This window comes from Echiichthys vipera (genome assembly GCF_963691815.1).
Source record: "Echiichthys vipera genome assembly, chromosome: 11".
Taxonomy (NCBI): Eukaryota; Metazoa; Chordata; class Actinopteri; order Perciformes; family Trachinidae; genus Echiichthys; species Echiichthys vipera.
The window spans coordinates 24177300-24193770 of NC_139836.1; the positions used below are offsets into that span (position 1 = coordinate 24177300).

The following is a 16471-nucleotide window of genomic DNA, read 5'->3' on the forward strand; positions in this document are numbered from 1 at the left end:
AATATCACACAGAAGGCTGTGTGAAGGTAATGAGTCTAATGCAGGCAAGAACAACAGAGCTCCTGCTTTACTGTATGTGTCACCATATTAAAGTGGAGTTGACAGGAGAGTTGATGAGACTAAAAAAGGAACTGGTGAAAAGCTACGCACAGGTTTAAAACCCAATTTAAAACTCATTACAGCTTTATTCATTTTTATACTGTAGGTGTATACTAGAGTACTGTATACTCAGTTTATTTGTTCTATATCACTTCAGTTTTACTAACTCTACTCTGAATTTCCTCAAGAAGCTGTTCTCTAGTCACAGCAGTGATGCAGTAGCTTGTTTCAAACGTGCTCTGATTATTTCCCTGAGTCTAATAAGTCTGGTGCTGTTCTCACAGACAACTGAGACAATCAGAGCTTTACAGGAGAAGGAGAACGTCATCTTTCTGTGCCAAACCCACAGAAATACCTGCATCCATGACAAAAGCAGACATAAAATTACCTCCAACAGTCACACCAGTTGTGACACGGCAAAATTCATCTGTGCACATCTGCAAAGTATCTGGTGGTAGCTTAGTGACGTAAGGGCCATTTGCAGGGTTAGTTAGAAGCTGCCGGGCTATACATGATACGGCTATTCGGTCACAAAAGGTAAATGTTAGATCATAGTTAAGATGGTTAATAAACATAACTGGCATACTGCACATGCATCAACACTTACAGTAAGTTAGCAGCTAACTATGAAAGGTTAGGGTTAGGTTAAAATACTTTGGATTAGGTTACATCTTGTTGTTTAAGTTGAGCCACATCTGCATCTCATTGAATTATAAAGAAGACTACTGCTGTGATTGGCCTCATTTTTATTCACTACAACAAAGTTCAATAATCTTCTGTGTGTTGACGGCTGCACAGTATGCCGATTCGGAGTCATCCCTATGTTCCCCGGTCGCATAAGCCTATGTCTTCGCTGATTTAATTCAGCATTTTGTTAGGGTTTGGGGTAACGGTTAGGGTCAGGGTTAGGGTCACACTTTCTGTGAAAAGTGGGGAACAGCGGACCCCTGTTTTTGAGAAAAGGGTTTGATGTTCCCTGGTCCCATACAGAGCAGTGAACACAGGACCTGGGCAATATAGAACCCGGAGAGGTTCAGGTACGCTCCCCCAATTTCCAAGTTTGACAACTTTGAAAACCGCAATCTACCATATCTACCGAAATAAAAGCTCTTCAAGCTTCTTAATATTTTCTCTGCACTGTGCCGTTTACTCTCCCCTGGAATTTTGTCCTCAGGATTGGATATTTTTCCAATCAATAAAGATCTTACTTTCCATCAGGAAGCTAGTCAGCCTGGTTGCTAACCTGACTTTGTCATTAAAGCGTCATATTTCTTTAAATGACAATTGTCGAGCGGCTCCTAGCAATCAGTTTTGTCAACTAAAAAGATGTTGACTGATATGGATATATTGCTGATTGTTACCCTTCCAGATCGGCTAATGTAATGTAATGAAAGATAATTCCACAGAGGCCAGAAAATATGAAACACTCTTTAAAAATTAAGATATTGAATGTCATTGAATGTTATTTTTTAAATGAATGAGAAATTAAACTATGCAACTGCCCATTATCAATAAATGTTCACATTAAATTGCAGCCACATTCAACTCCTTAAATACTTATTCAAGTATTCAACACACGTGATTATTGCTTTAGTATGTAAACATATGAAATTTCCAATCAGCCTAGTGAAAATTATATTTTGACACGGTATTTCATTGCATATGAAACTGTGCCCAAAAAGTGCCAGTGCTTTGAGCCTGAAAAGAGGAGTCAATGAATGAATGTATGAGTCTACTGTGCAGGAAACAGTAACCAGTGAAAGTAAAACCCATGATACTGTAAATTAAATCAAAACTGCTGTCAGTAGTTCTGGCACTGAACTATATTGAACCTGAGCAGCAAAAGAGTTAGAAATATTGCTGCACTAATCATCTCTGAAGTTCTATTTTCTGAACTTCTATGGCTCTATTCATAATTCATTTATCCACCTTTCTCTGTGGACTGTGGCTTTAAAGAGCATATTTAACTTCTCATGTATCATGTATCTGCTACTTCTGATGAAAGAAAAAAAGCCTCCACTCACATCCAATCATCATCATGGCCACCGCAAAGATTTTCTCTCCATCTGTCGTCGGTGCGATGTTACCGAAGCCGATGCTCGTCAAGCTGGTCATGGTAAAGTACAACGAAGTGATGTAGACCGAGTCCTTGTTCGGCCCGCCCTCCCACTTCCCTGAACCGCTGGCGTTGAAGCGGTACGGTGTGCCCGTCGTCTCAGCCAGGATGTAGAGCCAGCTGTCCATGCGCACGTAGTTGGTTTCTTCATCGATCACCTCGTAGTCGCCGATGCTGAACCTAGATCGTTGAAAGTAAGAAATTATCAGGAAATAAATAATCAATTATGTATAATTACAGATGGCGTTTCACACTTATAGACTATAATAAAACTGTGTGGTGGTTTAAATTTTCTCAACTCTACACTACCGCTCAGCATGTGACCATGACAACTACAGAAATGACCTTGAGGGTAACAATACAAGCTATTTTTATTGCTTCATTTATTCGAGTGTGATTACACCGTCTGGGTCAATAAACACTGTTTATGATATTGGTTAGAGCCTCTTGTGGGATCCCCAGCTCCCAGGTTGTTAGCAATGAGAATAAATACACGTGAAATCTTTCATTTTAACATTCTTTAAAGCTCGTAGATGGGCATAATGTTGTGTTTATGAATATGACTTTAGACTTTAGACTTTATTGTCTCTGAGGGTAAATACACATATGGACAAACACAACAGGCTAAACATGTAGACAGATATATGGCAGGAGTGAGGCTGCAGAGTTTTTTTTTATCTCGGCATTTTGTTGAGGGCTGCTATGGCTGCTGGCACCAGGCTTTTGCCATAGCGGGCCCTCCTGCACACCAGGGATCTCAACGGTTGAGTGGGTGAGTGTTGTTCTGTGCTATTGTCGATGCGATGCGTGATGATGGCCTTGAGGTTGAGCTCTGACAGTGTACTGTAGTTGTGGGGAGACCAATTAATATGGCAGCTATGTTTGTGACACGTGTGAGTTTGACCCGGTTTTTGACAGTCAGCATGTTGAGGAAGCAGGTGGAACAGTAGAGCAGGATGGGCCGGACAATACTCTGATATAACAGCAGGAGGAGATGGGGGGCAACATAGAGTCCTTTGAGTTTACAGATGGCATGCAGCCTGTGATGTCTGTTGTGTGCTGGTCAAAAGTGAGTTTATGGTCCAGTGTGAGTCTGAGGTATTTGAAGCTGTCAACCGATTCAACTGTGTCTTTGTTGATGAGAGTGGGAGGCTGGGGTGATGGGGTGCCTATTGTCATTTCATATCTATGTCACTTGAAGATGTCTTGTAGTCCTGATTCCTGAGGGGTGGGTGTTTGTCAAGACGAATGAAAATGTGAGCAAGTGGTGAGATTGCATAAAGGTATGTCACTTTCACGTTTTCCTCGTTTTTATATATGCAGGATGTTGAGTTGACATGATGGTGTGTGTGTGTGTGTGTGTGTGTGTGTTTAGACATTCCCAGAGACATAATAAATCAACACATGATGGATGGAACACAATACCTCTACCACACTTGCTCCCTGTAGAGTAGATGATCTGATTAGACTTTGGAGGCCTGAGCACCATAATTTTACATATTAATGAGGGAAAACTAATTCTCCTGAAACCACCACAACTCTTTCTAGCTTGAAGGTACTAAAAACATACAGTTTTGATGCATGAAAGCAAGCATGTTGACACAAAATAACAGCTAATTAATGCATGCATTAGCTTAATCAATGGTCTCGTTATACTAATTGGGTCTGCTGCTAATGCATCACAGTGACGGCAGCAGTTTATGCGTTCTGTAATTTATATGCACAAGTACAGTAACTCCAATCTAAAATGTCACATTTGTTTTTATTCCCTTCTTTGCAGCTGAATGAATGAAAATGACAAACCCTAATTAGAATACATTTTCTATATATAAACTATTACTTATGTTACTTAAATGGGGTATTATTTTATACTTCTAACCCGCTTAAAGGAAGATATTTTACTTTTTATTCCAATGCATCAATTTACTAGTTCATTTGTAGATTGAGATTAATATTACGAAATATATTTATGAAATAAATGATGATGTATTATTAAACATTAAGCTACCCAGCAGTTTATAAAGTCATTAAAATTAGCTCCATCTTTACCTGCTGCAACACTAGCGTGGTGAACACATGACTACATCAATAATACTAATAATAATAATCCAATAAATTACATCATCCCCAATAATGAGTACTTTTGTTTTTGGTACTTTGAGTGTATCATTTTAATACTTTTTACTTTCACTTAAGTCAAATGTTCAGTGCTTTCACTTGTAACAGCGTATTTCAACACTATAGTATTGCTACTTTTAAAGTTTCTTTTAAGTGACAGATTTAAGTGAAAGAGTCCATTAATAAAAATTTAAATGTCATGGACATACCAAATGCAGGCCAGCCAGTGAGCGGCCAGTCCAAAAACACACACCAGCAGGACGAGTACAGCCGCCCCGTACTCGATGTAGTGATCCAGTTTACGGGCAACCCGACCCAGGCGGAGAAGCCGGACTACCTTAAGTGAGCTGAACAGACTGCTGATCCCCTAAAACCGGAGAGAGACAGAGGAGAGAGACATAAAGAGAGGCGGACAATGAAAAACAACATTAATACGAGACAAAAAGAAGTGAAAGTCGAATGTTACCCAACACCTGGAAGTATATTAATAACATTGAGAATAATTCAGAGTAACATTTCACTTTGAGTCACCTTTATTTGGCATTTATAAGCACTATATTGACAATTAATACATAGTTTTATAACACACTACAACGTAGGTGTATGCTGCTGAAAGGACATTTTTAAGTGTTGTAACTGCAATTATAACTTCTCCTATAAAGACATATTTGATATAATTACAGCTGTATTCGTTTATACACCAGCCTCCACGTATGGGTGCCCACAGGAGGGCTTATAGTGGTTGACAAATGCATTATTAACACTCATATCTGCTTACAACTGTAATATAGTGTGTTATAAACCATAACTGATTAATAAGAGGTGTGGGGTGAACTTAAAGCCCCTGAACACCCACACAGGTGTTTTCAGTTACTCTGGCTGATTAGACCTCTGCTTGGGTTGAAGGTGGGCGGGGCTTTGATGGGAATTTATGAGGTCATAAATGTCCGTCTACCACTAAGAATGGTAAAGGAGTACTTTGCACCGCCTTAACAGGTGAAACAAAGCTCACAGGACACTCAGGAAGATGTCAATCAGTCAAAGTAGACACACCCACACAGTCCTGAGAAGAGGTCTAATCAACCAGATTAACTGAAAACACCTGTGTGGGTGTTCAGGGGCTTTAAGTGTTATCTAATTCATTAGTGTTGATTATATTCAGTATAGTCTATAGCAGGGGTAGGCAAATCCGGCCCTGGAGAGCCACTGTCCTGCATGTTTTAGGTTTATCGCTACCCTAACACACCTGAGTCAAACAATAATCAAAGTGTGACGAGCATCAGCTGCTTGATAACGAGAATCATTAGAATCAGGTTTGTTATGTTACATGTTACATGCAGGACAGTGGCCCTCCAGGACCGGAATTGCCTAACCCTGGTCTATAGTATAGTCCTATTTCATTTGTTTAAGTTCAATTGCCAGTTAAAAATGAGCTTAGTTATTTATGATTTTACCTCCTTATGTTGTTTGTGTTTAATGATTCATGAGTGACTTGGCAGCTGTAATGCTTCCTGTTGGGATAAATAAAGTGTACGCTGGATAAAATTAACTTCGACAGCTTTGTGTAAAGAAATGCTGTGCACGATCGAATACAAAGTTCAGAAAATACAATATGCAGTATTGTTGTTTTTTTTGCTGTTTGTCTTTTTGTAATAGATTTAAACTTCAGATTCATCATTATTAAATGACAAGAGGTAATTAATAATCTGCTCAGTCTGCTTTCACTCCAAAGGATCTTTTTCATCTCACAAAAGAAGCAACGAAACCCACTGTGAACACAAAGTATGATGAAGTGATGAACACATCATATATGATTACCAAAAACACATTATATCAGAACACTTTAAAGCATTTTAAAGAGTCAATATGAAAGGCAATGAAGCCACAGCAAATATGACATTAAGACAACAACAAACACAGAACATGTAACAAGACTAGGAAAAACACAAGATTTAAAGTGTTAACATATGCTGAGTTGATTTTAGAAACATTCCTGCGCAATGCATCGAAACTGTACAACTTCTAGCAGTTGTACTGTATAACTAGCAGCTAAATGTCTACTCAGCTTATGCTGAAACACCCACTCAAACAGACAATCGCAGTCCCATCAGTTTGCTGCTGGTATTCTGTGAGTGTCTGCTGGGAGGGGTATTGATTCGCTAATGTGCTGTGGTCTGCAATGCGAGTACAACTGCAGCGTTCGCTGTCACTTGATCCGATCTTGCTGCCTGCCAGACACCTCAGCTTCTCTCAAATCACTTTACAGACCTGAGCTGCAACACAATTCAATGATCAGTGCAATCGTGTTTTTGAGTTCTGCTGCAAACTCTGCAAACACAAGGTGGGACAGACGTTCATCATCTTATAATTTGGTTAGCCAAAAGAAACTCAAAAAGAGAACAGTGTACAACACACTATGTTCAAAAGTCCTGCTATTGATGTATACTTTCAATGCCAGGATGACTTTTATTTTGAAACCTTAGCTCCGTCATGTTGCGGCAGTCAATTCGGCACAAATGACATGATTGTCACAGCTGACGGGATGACTGAATCAGTTCTCACGCAGCTTTAATGACGCCGTTGTTCATTTTCAAATTGTACTGTGTAGAACATAATGTGATAGATGTTATCTGCTGGCAGTGAAAAGCTTTAGCAGGGAAATAACAAAAAAAACAAGCGGCACAAATCACAACTTGATTTCTGTGACATGCATTTCATGCACTGATGCTTCTGCTGTCGTACTCTCATCGAGCACCGCAGCTTAAATGGTGGTGCAGGAGTAAATGTTACAGGAAATGTGCGATTACTGCAGTTAAAGCCTGATGGAAAGTGTATGCAACGTGTTCGTCAGGTGTGCATGTGTGACCTAGAAGTCAAATAAAACACAAAACTGTTCATGATCATATTCTAATCAAACTGAAGCCTACTTGAGTGACAGCTCGGTGGTTCCAATTCTTCCCATCACGTCCCATGCATGAATACAGGCAGAAGAGGGTTGGGGAGGGGGAGGCCATGCAAACAGAACGGATGAAACAGAAGAAAAACAAAAACGAAGCACAAGTGAGAGGAGACACTTGATCAGTAGTAAGCGATGAATAAACACATGACAAAATCAATATTCAATAAACGCTTCAAATAAAACCAAACATAGAACCATATCTGTGATCTGTAAAGCATGTGCAGTGTGACCAAGGCATGCACTGAACGCTCCATTAAGTTTGTCAGCATTTTTTTTGCAGCACCGTGAAGTGAATCATCTGTTTTGTCGTTTTGGGCGATCGGTCATTAGAAACCGAAATGACACCGTGACTAGGTGGTTCAGTCGGTCTCGAGGTGTCGTACGCCGCTGTAAGATTGCCAAAAACAACTTTGACAGCCGGTCCCCGTTAATGATCTGCCCCCTCCCTATTTTGGAAACCTGTTGGGGAAAACAGCCATCAAAGTTATTCATGTCAGTCGTTAAGGTCTGTAGCAGCAGCAGCAGCAGCAGCAGCAGCAGCAGCAGCGGCAAGATGTTCGGCTCCCGCTTTAATAACACGCACGATTGTTTGCCCGCTCTCATTTACCCTCGCCATGGATTGCCTCAAAGCAATTTGGAGCAAATTGGAGTCACTGAGTTGTTGCAGAGACACACTGGAAGATGATACAAGAAGTGGATGGTCATCTTTTATGTTGGTTTACACCCAATGTGTCCATGATCTTATCATTTTAAATGTACACTTGAGCCTCATAGTAAATAAAAAGTTGTGCCATAAAGTGTAGGGCTGCAACTAACTTGTGGTCGGGGGAAGTTGCATTTTTCTACGATGCACCTCGGACACTGAATAAATCTACAGGAAGATCTTGAATCATAAACATTTATATCTATTGATGAAATGAAAGGCATCATAAAGAACCTGCTGATGGATGCCTGTGGAAACAGCTGTTATTCAGTTTTACTGTGCTCTGCATTTCTGTATATTCCTGCATTTTAAAAAGGTTGTGGTTTTGTGCGGTTGCTACTTTGGCCATGGGTCTAAAACAAAGGGTTTTGCTATTGTTGACTCTTTTTTTTAGTTTGAATGCCATTGAAGTCCAAGGTGAAATTGTTTGTTTCAATCCAAAAACATTAAATTATAGAAAACTGAGAAAAGCACCAATTTGTAAAAGCTTTGAGAACTACTGAGTTTTGGGTATTTTGATGAATGACATTAATGACTGCAATTTTGACTGATTAATCCTTTCTTACTCAACTAATCATCTAAATGATGAACAGTTTGTTTCAATTCAATTCAATTCAAAAAACTTTATTTGTCCCTGGGGGGCAATTCAGGGCTTTTCTCAGGGTTTGTCTCAAACACGTGCATGTGGGAGATACGATCTACAGTCCTGTCCAAAGGTTTACTGCTTTTCTGCTGATCTACATGTCGAGGTTTGCAGCAAAGCCTCGGCAAAGGCAGGACAAAAGAATACTGCCAGCACGTAATAGATGTTAACAATGCATTTTCTAAAATGTTTAAGAAATATCAGCTTTGCAAATGTTTTGTGAGGAGGGAATACATTAAAGGATCTGTTTTGCTGAGTAACACTGACTCTACACAACACTCCACAGGGGCACCTTTAAATCAATAAAACATCTGGTTTACAGATAATACAAATAAGAAAAGAGTAAATAATGCACATTACAATTTCACTGAGCTTAAACCTACATCTTTAACTTGTTTGTTTTGTCTAACCAACAGTCCAAAATGCAAAGATATTTCAGGTTACTATCAAACAAGAGAAAGGAAACCAGCAAACATCACATCTGTGAAGTTTTTTGTGCTCAACAAATGACATAAATGAATTGATTATCTAAATTCTTCCTAATTAATCAACTTATTTCCGATTTCAGGCACAATGTGTATAATAATAACCAATAACATAATGAAGGAATATGTCTCCCAAAAGCAACGGTGTGGCTCTTTAATAGTTGTTATACGACAACAAACACAAGCTACAGAGAAGATACTTATTAAATAATACCTTGTTAATAATTTTGTCTTTCCTTTTTTCCCTGATAACACTAAAAAGACCGAATGACACCAGCTCTATTTTTTCAAAAGCACTAAAACGTGTTGTTTTCCCCTCCCGCTGACCCCTGACTCATTCTGCTTCGGCAACTAAAACTTGAACTTGTCAGCGTTTAGGATGCTGAAGCGATGAAAGACTAGAAAGGGGCAAAAATGCTGGAACTGCAAATACAACTCAGTGCAGCGACAAGCCTCTTTTTTTGAAGCATCACCACAGCATTTCATATTACCTTGTACTGTGGGAGCTCCTCGACAGCCCCTGAGAGCCGACATGCACTGTGCAGTTTGACGCACCACGCCGTTTAATGCTTTCACAGCATTTTGCAATAGCACACACACACATCATGAGCCGTGACACTCTCTCACACACACTCACACACACAATGATGCATTATTAGATTGAAAGCCGGCAAGTGCAGGAGGCTCCATTTAATCAATGTGTGTGTGTGAACCTTTGGACTTCATCGAGAGGCTGTGGTTGCACCATGAAATATAGTTTCAATCAGATGCAGCTAAAACATTTGGATAAGCTGCAAATTTTCTCAATAGATTTAATCAGCAAACACATACAGTATTTTAATATTTTAGCTTTCTGTGTAGTTATTTTTCCCCCTCAATGAAACAGATGTATGGAGGATGGAAGCCGCCAAAATTAAAATAAATATTCAATAAATATATGAATTTAATGTACAAAAAATAATATTTAAAATAAATGTAGATATTAATTAATGAATCAAATGTTGCATATTGATACTTCTGTTTAAACAGATTCTTCATTTTATTTATTATATTGTATTAATACCTCTATTTGTTTACTTTCTAATTTAATAATTTGATTTTTATTAATTTTAAATGATGAATGAATTATTTTCCCTTTGCATTTCGCAATGACTGATAAAAGTCATAAAAGAAAAAAAATGTTGCCAATAATAGAATTGAATAGAATAGAAATACTTTATTGATCCCAAGCTGGGAAATTTTGTGTGTACAAATAAATGAAGATGTAAATCAAAACAGAAATATCAATTAATGCCACGTTTTATCAATTAATTAATGTCTACACAATATTTGGAATATCATTTTTGGTACATTCAATGTAATAATAATTTATATATCGAATAAATTATTCATTTATTTTATTTTCGCCACTGCCATTCTTTATATAAATACAGGTAATAAATGTTATGTCATAACTGAACAACAAATTAATCTGTTTATCTTCCTCTTGTTAAAGAGAAATCAAGTCATTTGATTCACGTATATAAGGAAATAAACTGTAAGTTATTCAGTTAAAAGTGACCAATTCAAAGTGCTTGTGTGGTAACGCAGCATGCCTTAGTCTTAATCACAGCGCGTGATTCAGGCCTTTTGTCAGCTTTCTTAAGTTGTTAGTGATTTTAGGGCATCAGTGACACAGCAGAGTGCTGACGAGTGCCTCAGTTCAATAATGTAATGCTCCTTCTCCAATTAAAATGTGCCAATTATCTCAAGCTCCTCTGATAGCTCTCCAGCAAACACTCCTCATTATGATCGAAACATTTATGTATTCACAAACATATAAACAAGCATATTATCATGGTATGTTTATTCCAACCTCGTTTTTTTCTACTGTCACTACATTAAACAACAAGCGAGTGAACAGGATCTGATTGTCACTGTCGTGTCATTATTTAATCAATCACCTCAGAAACGATCCGCTGTGTGTGTGTGTGTGTGTGTGTGTGTGTGTGTGTGTGTGTGTGTGTGTGTGTGTGTGTGTGTGTGTGTGTGTTTTTAAACCCGGCCCCATCTTAGAGGAAAAAAGCTCCGCAGACAGAGCATGAGTACAACGTTTACAATTTGTTACCATTAAGACTTTCCCCTACTGTAATCGTATTATGCAACCCGTTCATTCTTTGTTTATTTCCCTGAATGTCCGCAAACATAAAAAGTCAGATTCACACAGCTTAATATACATTTCTCAAAGTTGGGAACACATGTCCATTTTAGAGGTCACAACACCGCATCAGCTGCACATATCAGGTAAAAACACAATCTTTGGTGCAAATTTACATTCTGCGTCAAACATCTAACAGTTCTTATTCTCTGTTACTGTGTTACAGTTACAGAGAATAAATGGCATTTCTTTTATTATGTAAAGATAGATACAGCTGAATTATGTGGTATGGGATCTGTGCGTACCAGCAGTTTAGGCAGTATCCGAGACATTTCCAATACTGGTATTGGTATCAGAAGCACAACTTATAATCAATCAGCAGTCCAAAACCCAGAAGATATTAAATTTACATATGACAAAGAAAAACTGAGCATCCTCTCCTTTGAGAAGCTGGAACCAGGCCATGTTTGGCCCTTTTACTTAACAAATGGCTTAAAAAACAAATCAATTATCAAAATAATTGCTGCTTATTTTTATGCTGATCAAGTAATCGATTGATTCACAAGTTGTTTCAGCTCCATATCAATTAATTCTGCATAAAATAAAGTATAATTCCTCTCACAATCCCCCAAACTTGATACCCTGAAAGTGATACCCTGATTCAAACACCTTGTTATGTCTGTCCGACCAACCAAAAAATATTTAGTTTACAATATACTAAGACTAAGAAAAGCACCTCACATCTGAGGAGCTGGAACTAGCAGATGTTTGGCATGAAGGCTTGAAAAATGACTAAGAGGATAAATAGATTATAAAAATAGTTGCTCCGTTAATCGACTAATCAATTCAGCATAAACACAAAACCACCGCACTCACCTCGTCTACATTCTCGAAGGCGTTGATGACGTCGTACGGCAGACAGGACAACAGGTCGATAACAAACCAGGTCTTCAGGTAGTTCATTCGGATCAGCTTGGGGTCTGAGATGACCTCGCCGGCGGGTCCGACGAATGTGGTGTGGAAGTTTAAAACGATGTCCACCAGGAAGATGACGTCCACGATGCTGTCCACCACCAGCCACGTCACGTTGTTCTGCTTCGTCTTGAAGGAGACGTTGTAGGGGACCATGATGGCTGTGTAGAAGGTGAGGATGAGGATGACCCAGTCCCACGTCGTCTTGAAGAGGCAGTAGTGCAGGATGATGTGAGGAGGCGTTTTGGGGGTTTCCTGTTTGTACTGAGGTAGGATATCTGAGCCAAGCTGCAGTACCTGACGAAAGACACTGAGTCAGAACAACTCACAGCACAAAGCAAGAAATACCATATCTTAAATGATGTCTTCCTGACTCTGACTAATGCTCACCTGCGCGTAACAAGGGCTGTGTATGTCTAAGAGACAGTACTGAATAAAAATCATGAATAAAAACCACACGTCCCCTCCGTACCTCAGCTAAGCGGGAGTGCTTGTGGACGTTCTCTCCTTTGTGAACTGTGGGCTGCAGTTGTTGTAAGACTCCTCTACTGCTTGTTAGAGCTCGAGTCAGTCGGGCAAACTTTCCCCAGCCTGAGGATTATAAACACATACAGTATGCATCTTTAATCTTTAACATGATGATTTTCAAGATGTTGTCTGGTACTGTGTATGTTTTCAGAGGTTGTAGGTGCTTATTTCTCAAAACACATATTGAAACTTCCTGCAGGAGGTGTAAATATGTCAGTGATGTGCTTGCAACTTGTTTCTGCTGCAGTGAAGTGGCCAAAAAAGACTGTTGTTGTAGGTTTAAACTGCTTGGTTGAGGTTAAAGAGAGATTGTGAGCGCACAAATATGAACAAAAGACTAATACTGTTTTGTCTCTGGAGAGGATGGAACCTAATCTCGATAAACATATTCTGCATAGGAATGTTGAAACAGGACAAGATTTGAAGGTGTCCGTTTGTAGTTTGAGTAGTATTTACCAATCACGCTTGAGCACGCTTTGGTTGCATGCACGTAAACACTCTGTGTAGAGCGCAAAAGAGGTGGAACGCATCGGCCTTCAAGCAATCACAGAACCCATCAGCTACCGTCTGGCGACAAATTAGCTTCTCATTAGCTTTTTGTTGATGTTTTTCTGCATTCATATGCAGATATCCGTTTATAGAGAGGCCGTCTCTCAACACAAACTCCATTCTCGTGTTTCAAGTCATTAAAGAGAGAGAGGGCTGAAGCTAAAGTGGCAGCTCTGTGGGGAGAGTTGATTCAGTTTTAAGGAACACTGTTTGAACCACGGGCGTGGAGTTGCAAAGTGGGTTTAAGCTGTAATGTGTCATATGTGTTTGTTTCTATTGTTTTGTATGTTTCCATGTATCATGCTTCTTGTTTCCATTGAGGGACACTTTCGAAAATAGGTGTGTTATGTAGTGATTGAAGTGCTGTTGTCTGGGATCATCGTGTCACAATGCTCATTCGAGTTGTCGTGCTTTTAAATTCAAATCAAATCAAATCAAATCAAAAGTCTTTAGTGATGCGATGCCCACAGGCGCCCGAGCAATGGAGCATGTCAAGCAAATGCATCCCCATTATTCAATTAGAGCAGGGTGTCAAACATACGTCCTTAGGGTCAGAACCGGCCCGTCAAAGGGTCCAGTCAAGTTAATTAATTCCAATTTGTCAATATCCCCATTTGTTCACTGGTGGTTGGGCTGTCCTGGTAAGAGTAGCAGGCTCAATACTGGATTCAATATTAGAGATCCCAAGTGTTTAGGTACAGGCTCCACACTGTCAAGCGTAGGCTGCTGTTCGTGCAGGAGCCACCGGTGAAGCATGTATTAAAAAGGACAAAAGTGGACACGAACTGTCGGGTTTTCCTGGAAACATGAACCAGTTCCTACTTCTTCACAGAGGTAAATGGGAAGCTAGTGTGCTTGGCGTGTTCTCAGCACCCTTCAGTGCTCAAGGAATATTCTGCACCTCTACCCGACTCTTTTCCTTTTCCACCAGAATACAGTTGGAAAACTGTGACATGTTGAAATTTCACGATCAAGATAGCCCATGCTGTTCATCATCTGTTTTGTAAATGGGTTGCTCATTAATTGTGGACATTTTCAGAATGTACACTAAAAGAAAGGTACACATTTGGCGGTGCTGTTGTTTAGCAGTTATTATGTAAATGTTTTACCTGTCCCGCCCACTTGATACTAAACTGGGCTGAATGTGGCCCATGAACTAAAATGAGCGTGACACCTCTGAATTAGTGGGGGAGTAAAGTTAAAGTTTTATAAATGTAAACACAGGCACTAAAAATAGAACTGGAAAAGAGCAAGCAAATGTTGAATGAACCTGCTTAGTCCACTGACTCCAGCCAAACTTTTAATTATCTAAAAGTAGGACTGTGCTGCCTGTGCTTTTCCAACTAGCCCAGCTAAAGTTAGGTCACTGATCGGACAGGATTAATTTGTGGAGATGGGAGCCAAATCAAAGAATGTGTAACATGGCTATTTATATTTTGCATTAGCCCTGTTGATTTTATTATCTATATCTAGATCTCATCTTGACTTAGTCCAAGAGGTTGGGTCGTGTACAAATGCAGGAAATTTGTTTAAAATGACAATTTCAATTATGTATTTTCCCCAAGTTTGCTACCTCATGTTAAAACATAACCAGGCGCCCATGGCAACGGCCTTTACAGCAGAGCGCTACCTGCTAATGTCTGAACTATAATCTCAATTTCACTCTAACTCCACATCCTGTTTTTGTCACTATGGCTTGTTTGTTGTTGTTGCACTAACTCATCTTCTATTTTGGCTGTCTTCAGCGGTTATACAGTCCAGTGAATCATCAAATCTTTTTTTTTGTTGTGTGCTGATAACTACTTGACTGAGCGAGTGTTTACCAGAGCGGATGCACAATGGGACAACAGGGTCGTATGGTGATCGCTGGAAAACAAATGGTACCCCTGCCTCTCTCCCTTTATAATCTCTGTATGAAAGCTTTCAGATCATGCATGTCTGCCACAAAATGTGGGAAACATAGTAAAGGATTTAATTGGGTCATTTTAAGTATGGATGTAAATCAATTTCCCCCTTTTTTTAATCATTCTGGAGTAGAATTGACTTTCATTGGCGTCTTCAAAAAGACATCATGAAGGCGTGAAGTTGAACAAAAAAATTTGCTGACTCACCTTTCGAAGAATCGTCTTCTATGGGCTGTTTAAAGGCTGTGATGTCACTGAACGTGCAAAGAAACAGGACCACTTTCTCTTGTTCATTTCGAATGGGAGCAATCTTCACGAAAAACCAAACAGGCGTCCCTGAAAGTATAATGAAGAACAACACACACATATATTTAGCTGCATAATCTGCTTATTTTTAGAGAAAATGACAGAGTGCATGAAACTTTCCATGTTTTCCTGCAACACCTGCAGGCAGAGGAAGGGTACACCTGCGAATGGAAACAAACACGTATTTCCGCGGAAGGTTTCTCTGGTGTGGCTCTCGACCAATTAGCACATTTCTACATCGGTAGAAATGTTCGAGGCTGCCTTTGAACTTTGTTGCAGGAGCTCTGAATACATTTGCATGACAAGAGAAGAAAAAAAACTTCACATTTTTCTCTTTTCCTCACATTTGTCATTGCTACTTACGGTTTTTCTTGTACATCAGTATTTCAAACGAGTTCATCTCGTAATTCTCGAATGTTAGTCGCACTTTTTCCGTTGTGTCCTTGTCCGTGAGCTCCCCGTACATGAAGCTGGGAGACACAAAGGGATAAAAAAAATTCAATATTTAATAGGCAGGCGTTCACTGGATAAGCATGCTTGTTCTTGCAGGGTGTACTGAGAAAGGCTCAAACGTGTGAATATCTTAGTGTGTTAGTTACCAAGTACTCCCTAAAGACATTGGGGTACTTTGTTCTGTTCTTTGACGGGACCTTTTTATGTCTTATCCTTGTTTTCCTCCTATCCTTTAAATTTCACTGTATGTTTTCCAACAAAAAGCAAAATGATATGCCATTTATCAAGAGTTACGCCTAAACTGTGCAGACCAGTTACTGTGGTGCAATTTAGAGACCTCAGGAGACGCGCACTGCAGAATTAGGCTGTCGTAAATAGAGTCTGAAGTAGAAGGAGATTAAAACTCATTGAAATGTATCTTAAAAGCATAAAAAGATAAATGCAGCCCAGCCCAAAGTCTAATTGGCCAAATGGAAGTACCTCTAAAACACAAATTAAA

The 16471-nt window shown here is 39.4% G+C and overlaps 1 protein-coding gene across 1 annotated transcript in view; it reads right to left on the reverse strand.

Moving 5' to 3' along the window:
• kcnh1a (potassium voltage-gated channel, subfamily H (eag-related), member 1a) overlaps window positions 1-16471 on the reverse strand; it is a gene marked incomplete at both ends in the record, with an annotated part of 39212 nt that overhangs the window by 11269 nt on the left and 11472 nt on the right. Inside the window, 6 exons of the mRNA XM_083923205.1 lie at window positions 2124-2395; window positions 4543-4700; window positions 12137-12529; window positions 12705-12823; window positions 15421-15549; window positions 15883-15989. Coding sequence (XP_083779331.1) covers window positions 2124-2395; window positions 4543-4700; window positions 12137-12529; window positions 12705-12823; window positions 15421-15549; window positions 15883-15989 — 1178 coding nt within the window. The remainder of the gene's footprint in view (window positions 1-2123; window positions 2396-4542; window positions 4701-12136; window positions 12530-12704; window positions 12824-15420; window positions 15550-15882; window positions 15990-16471) is intronic.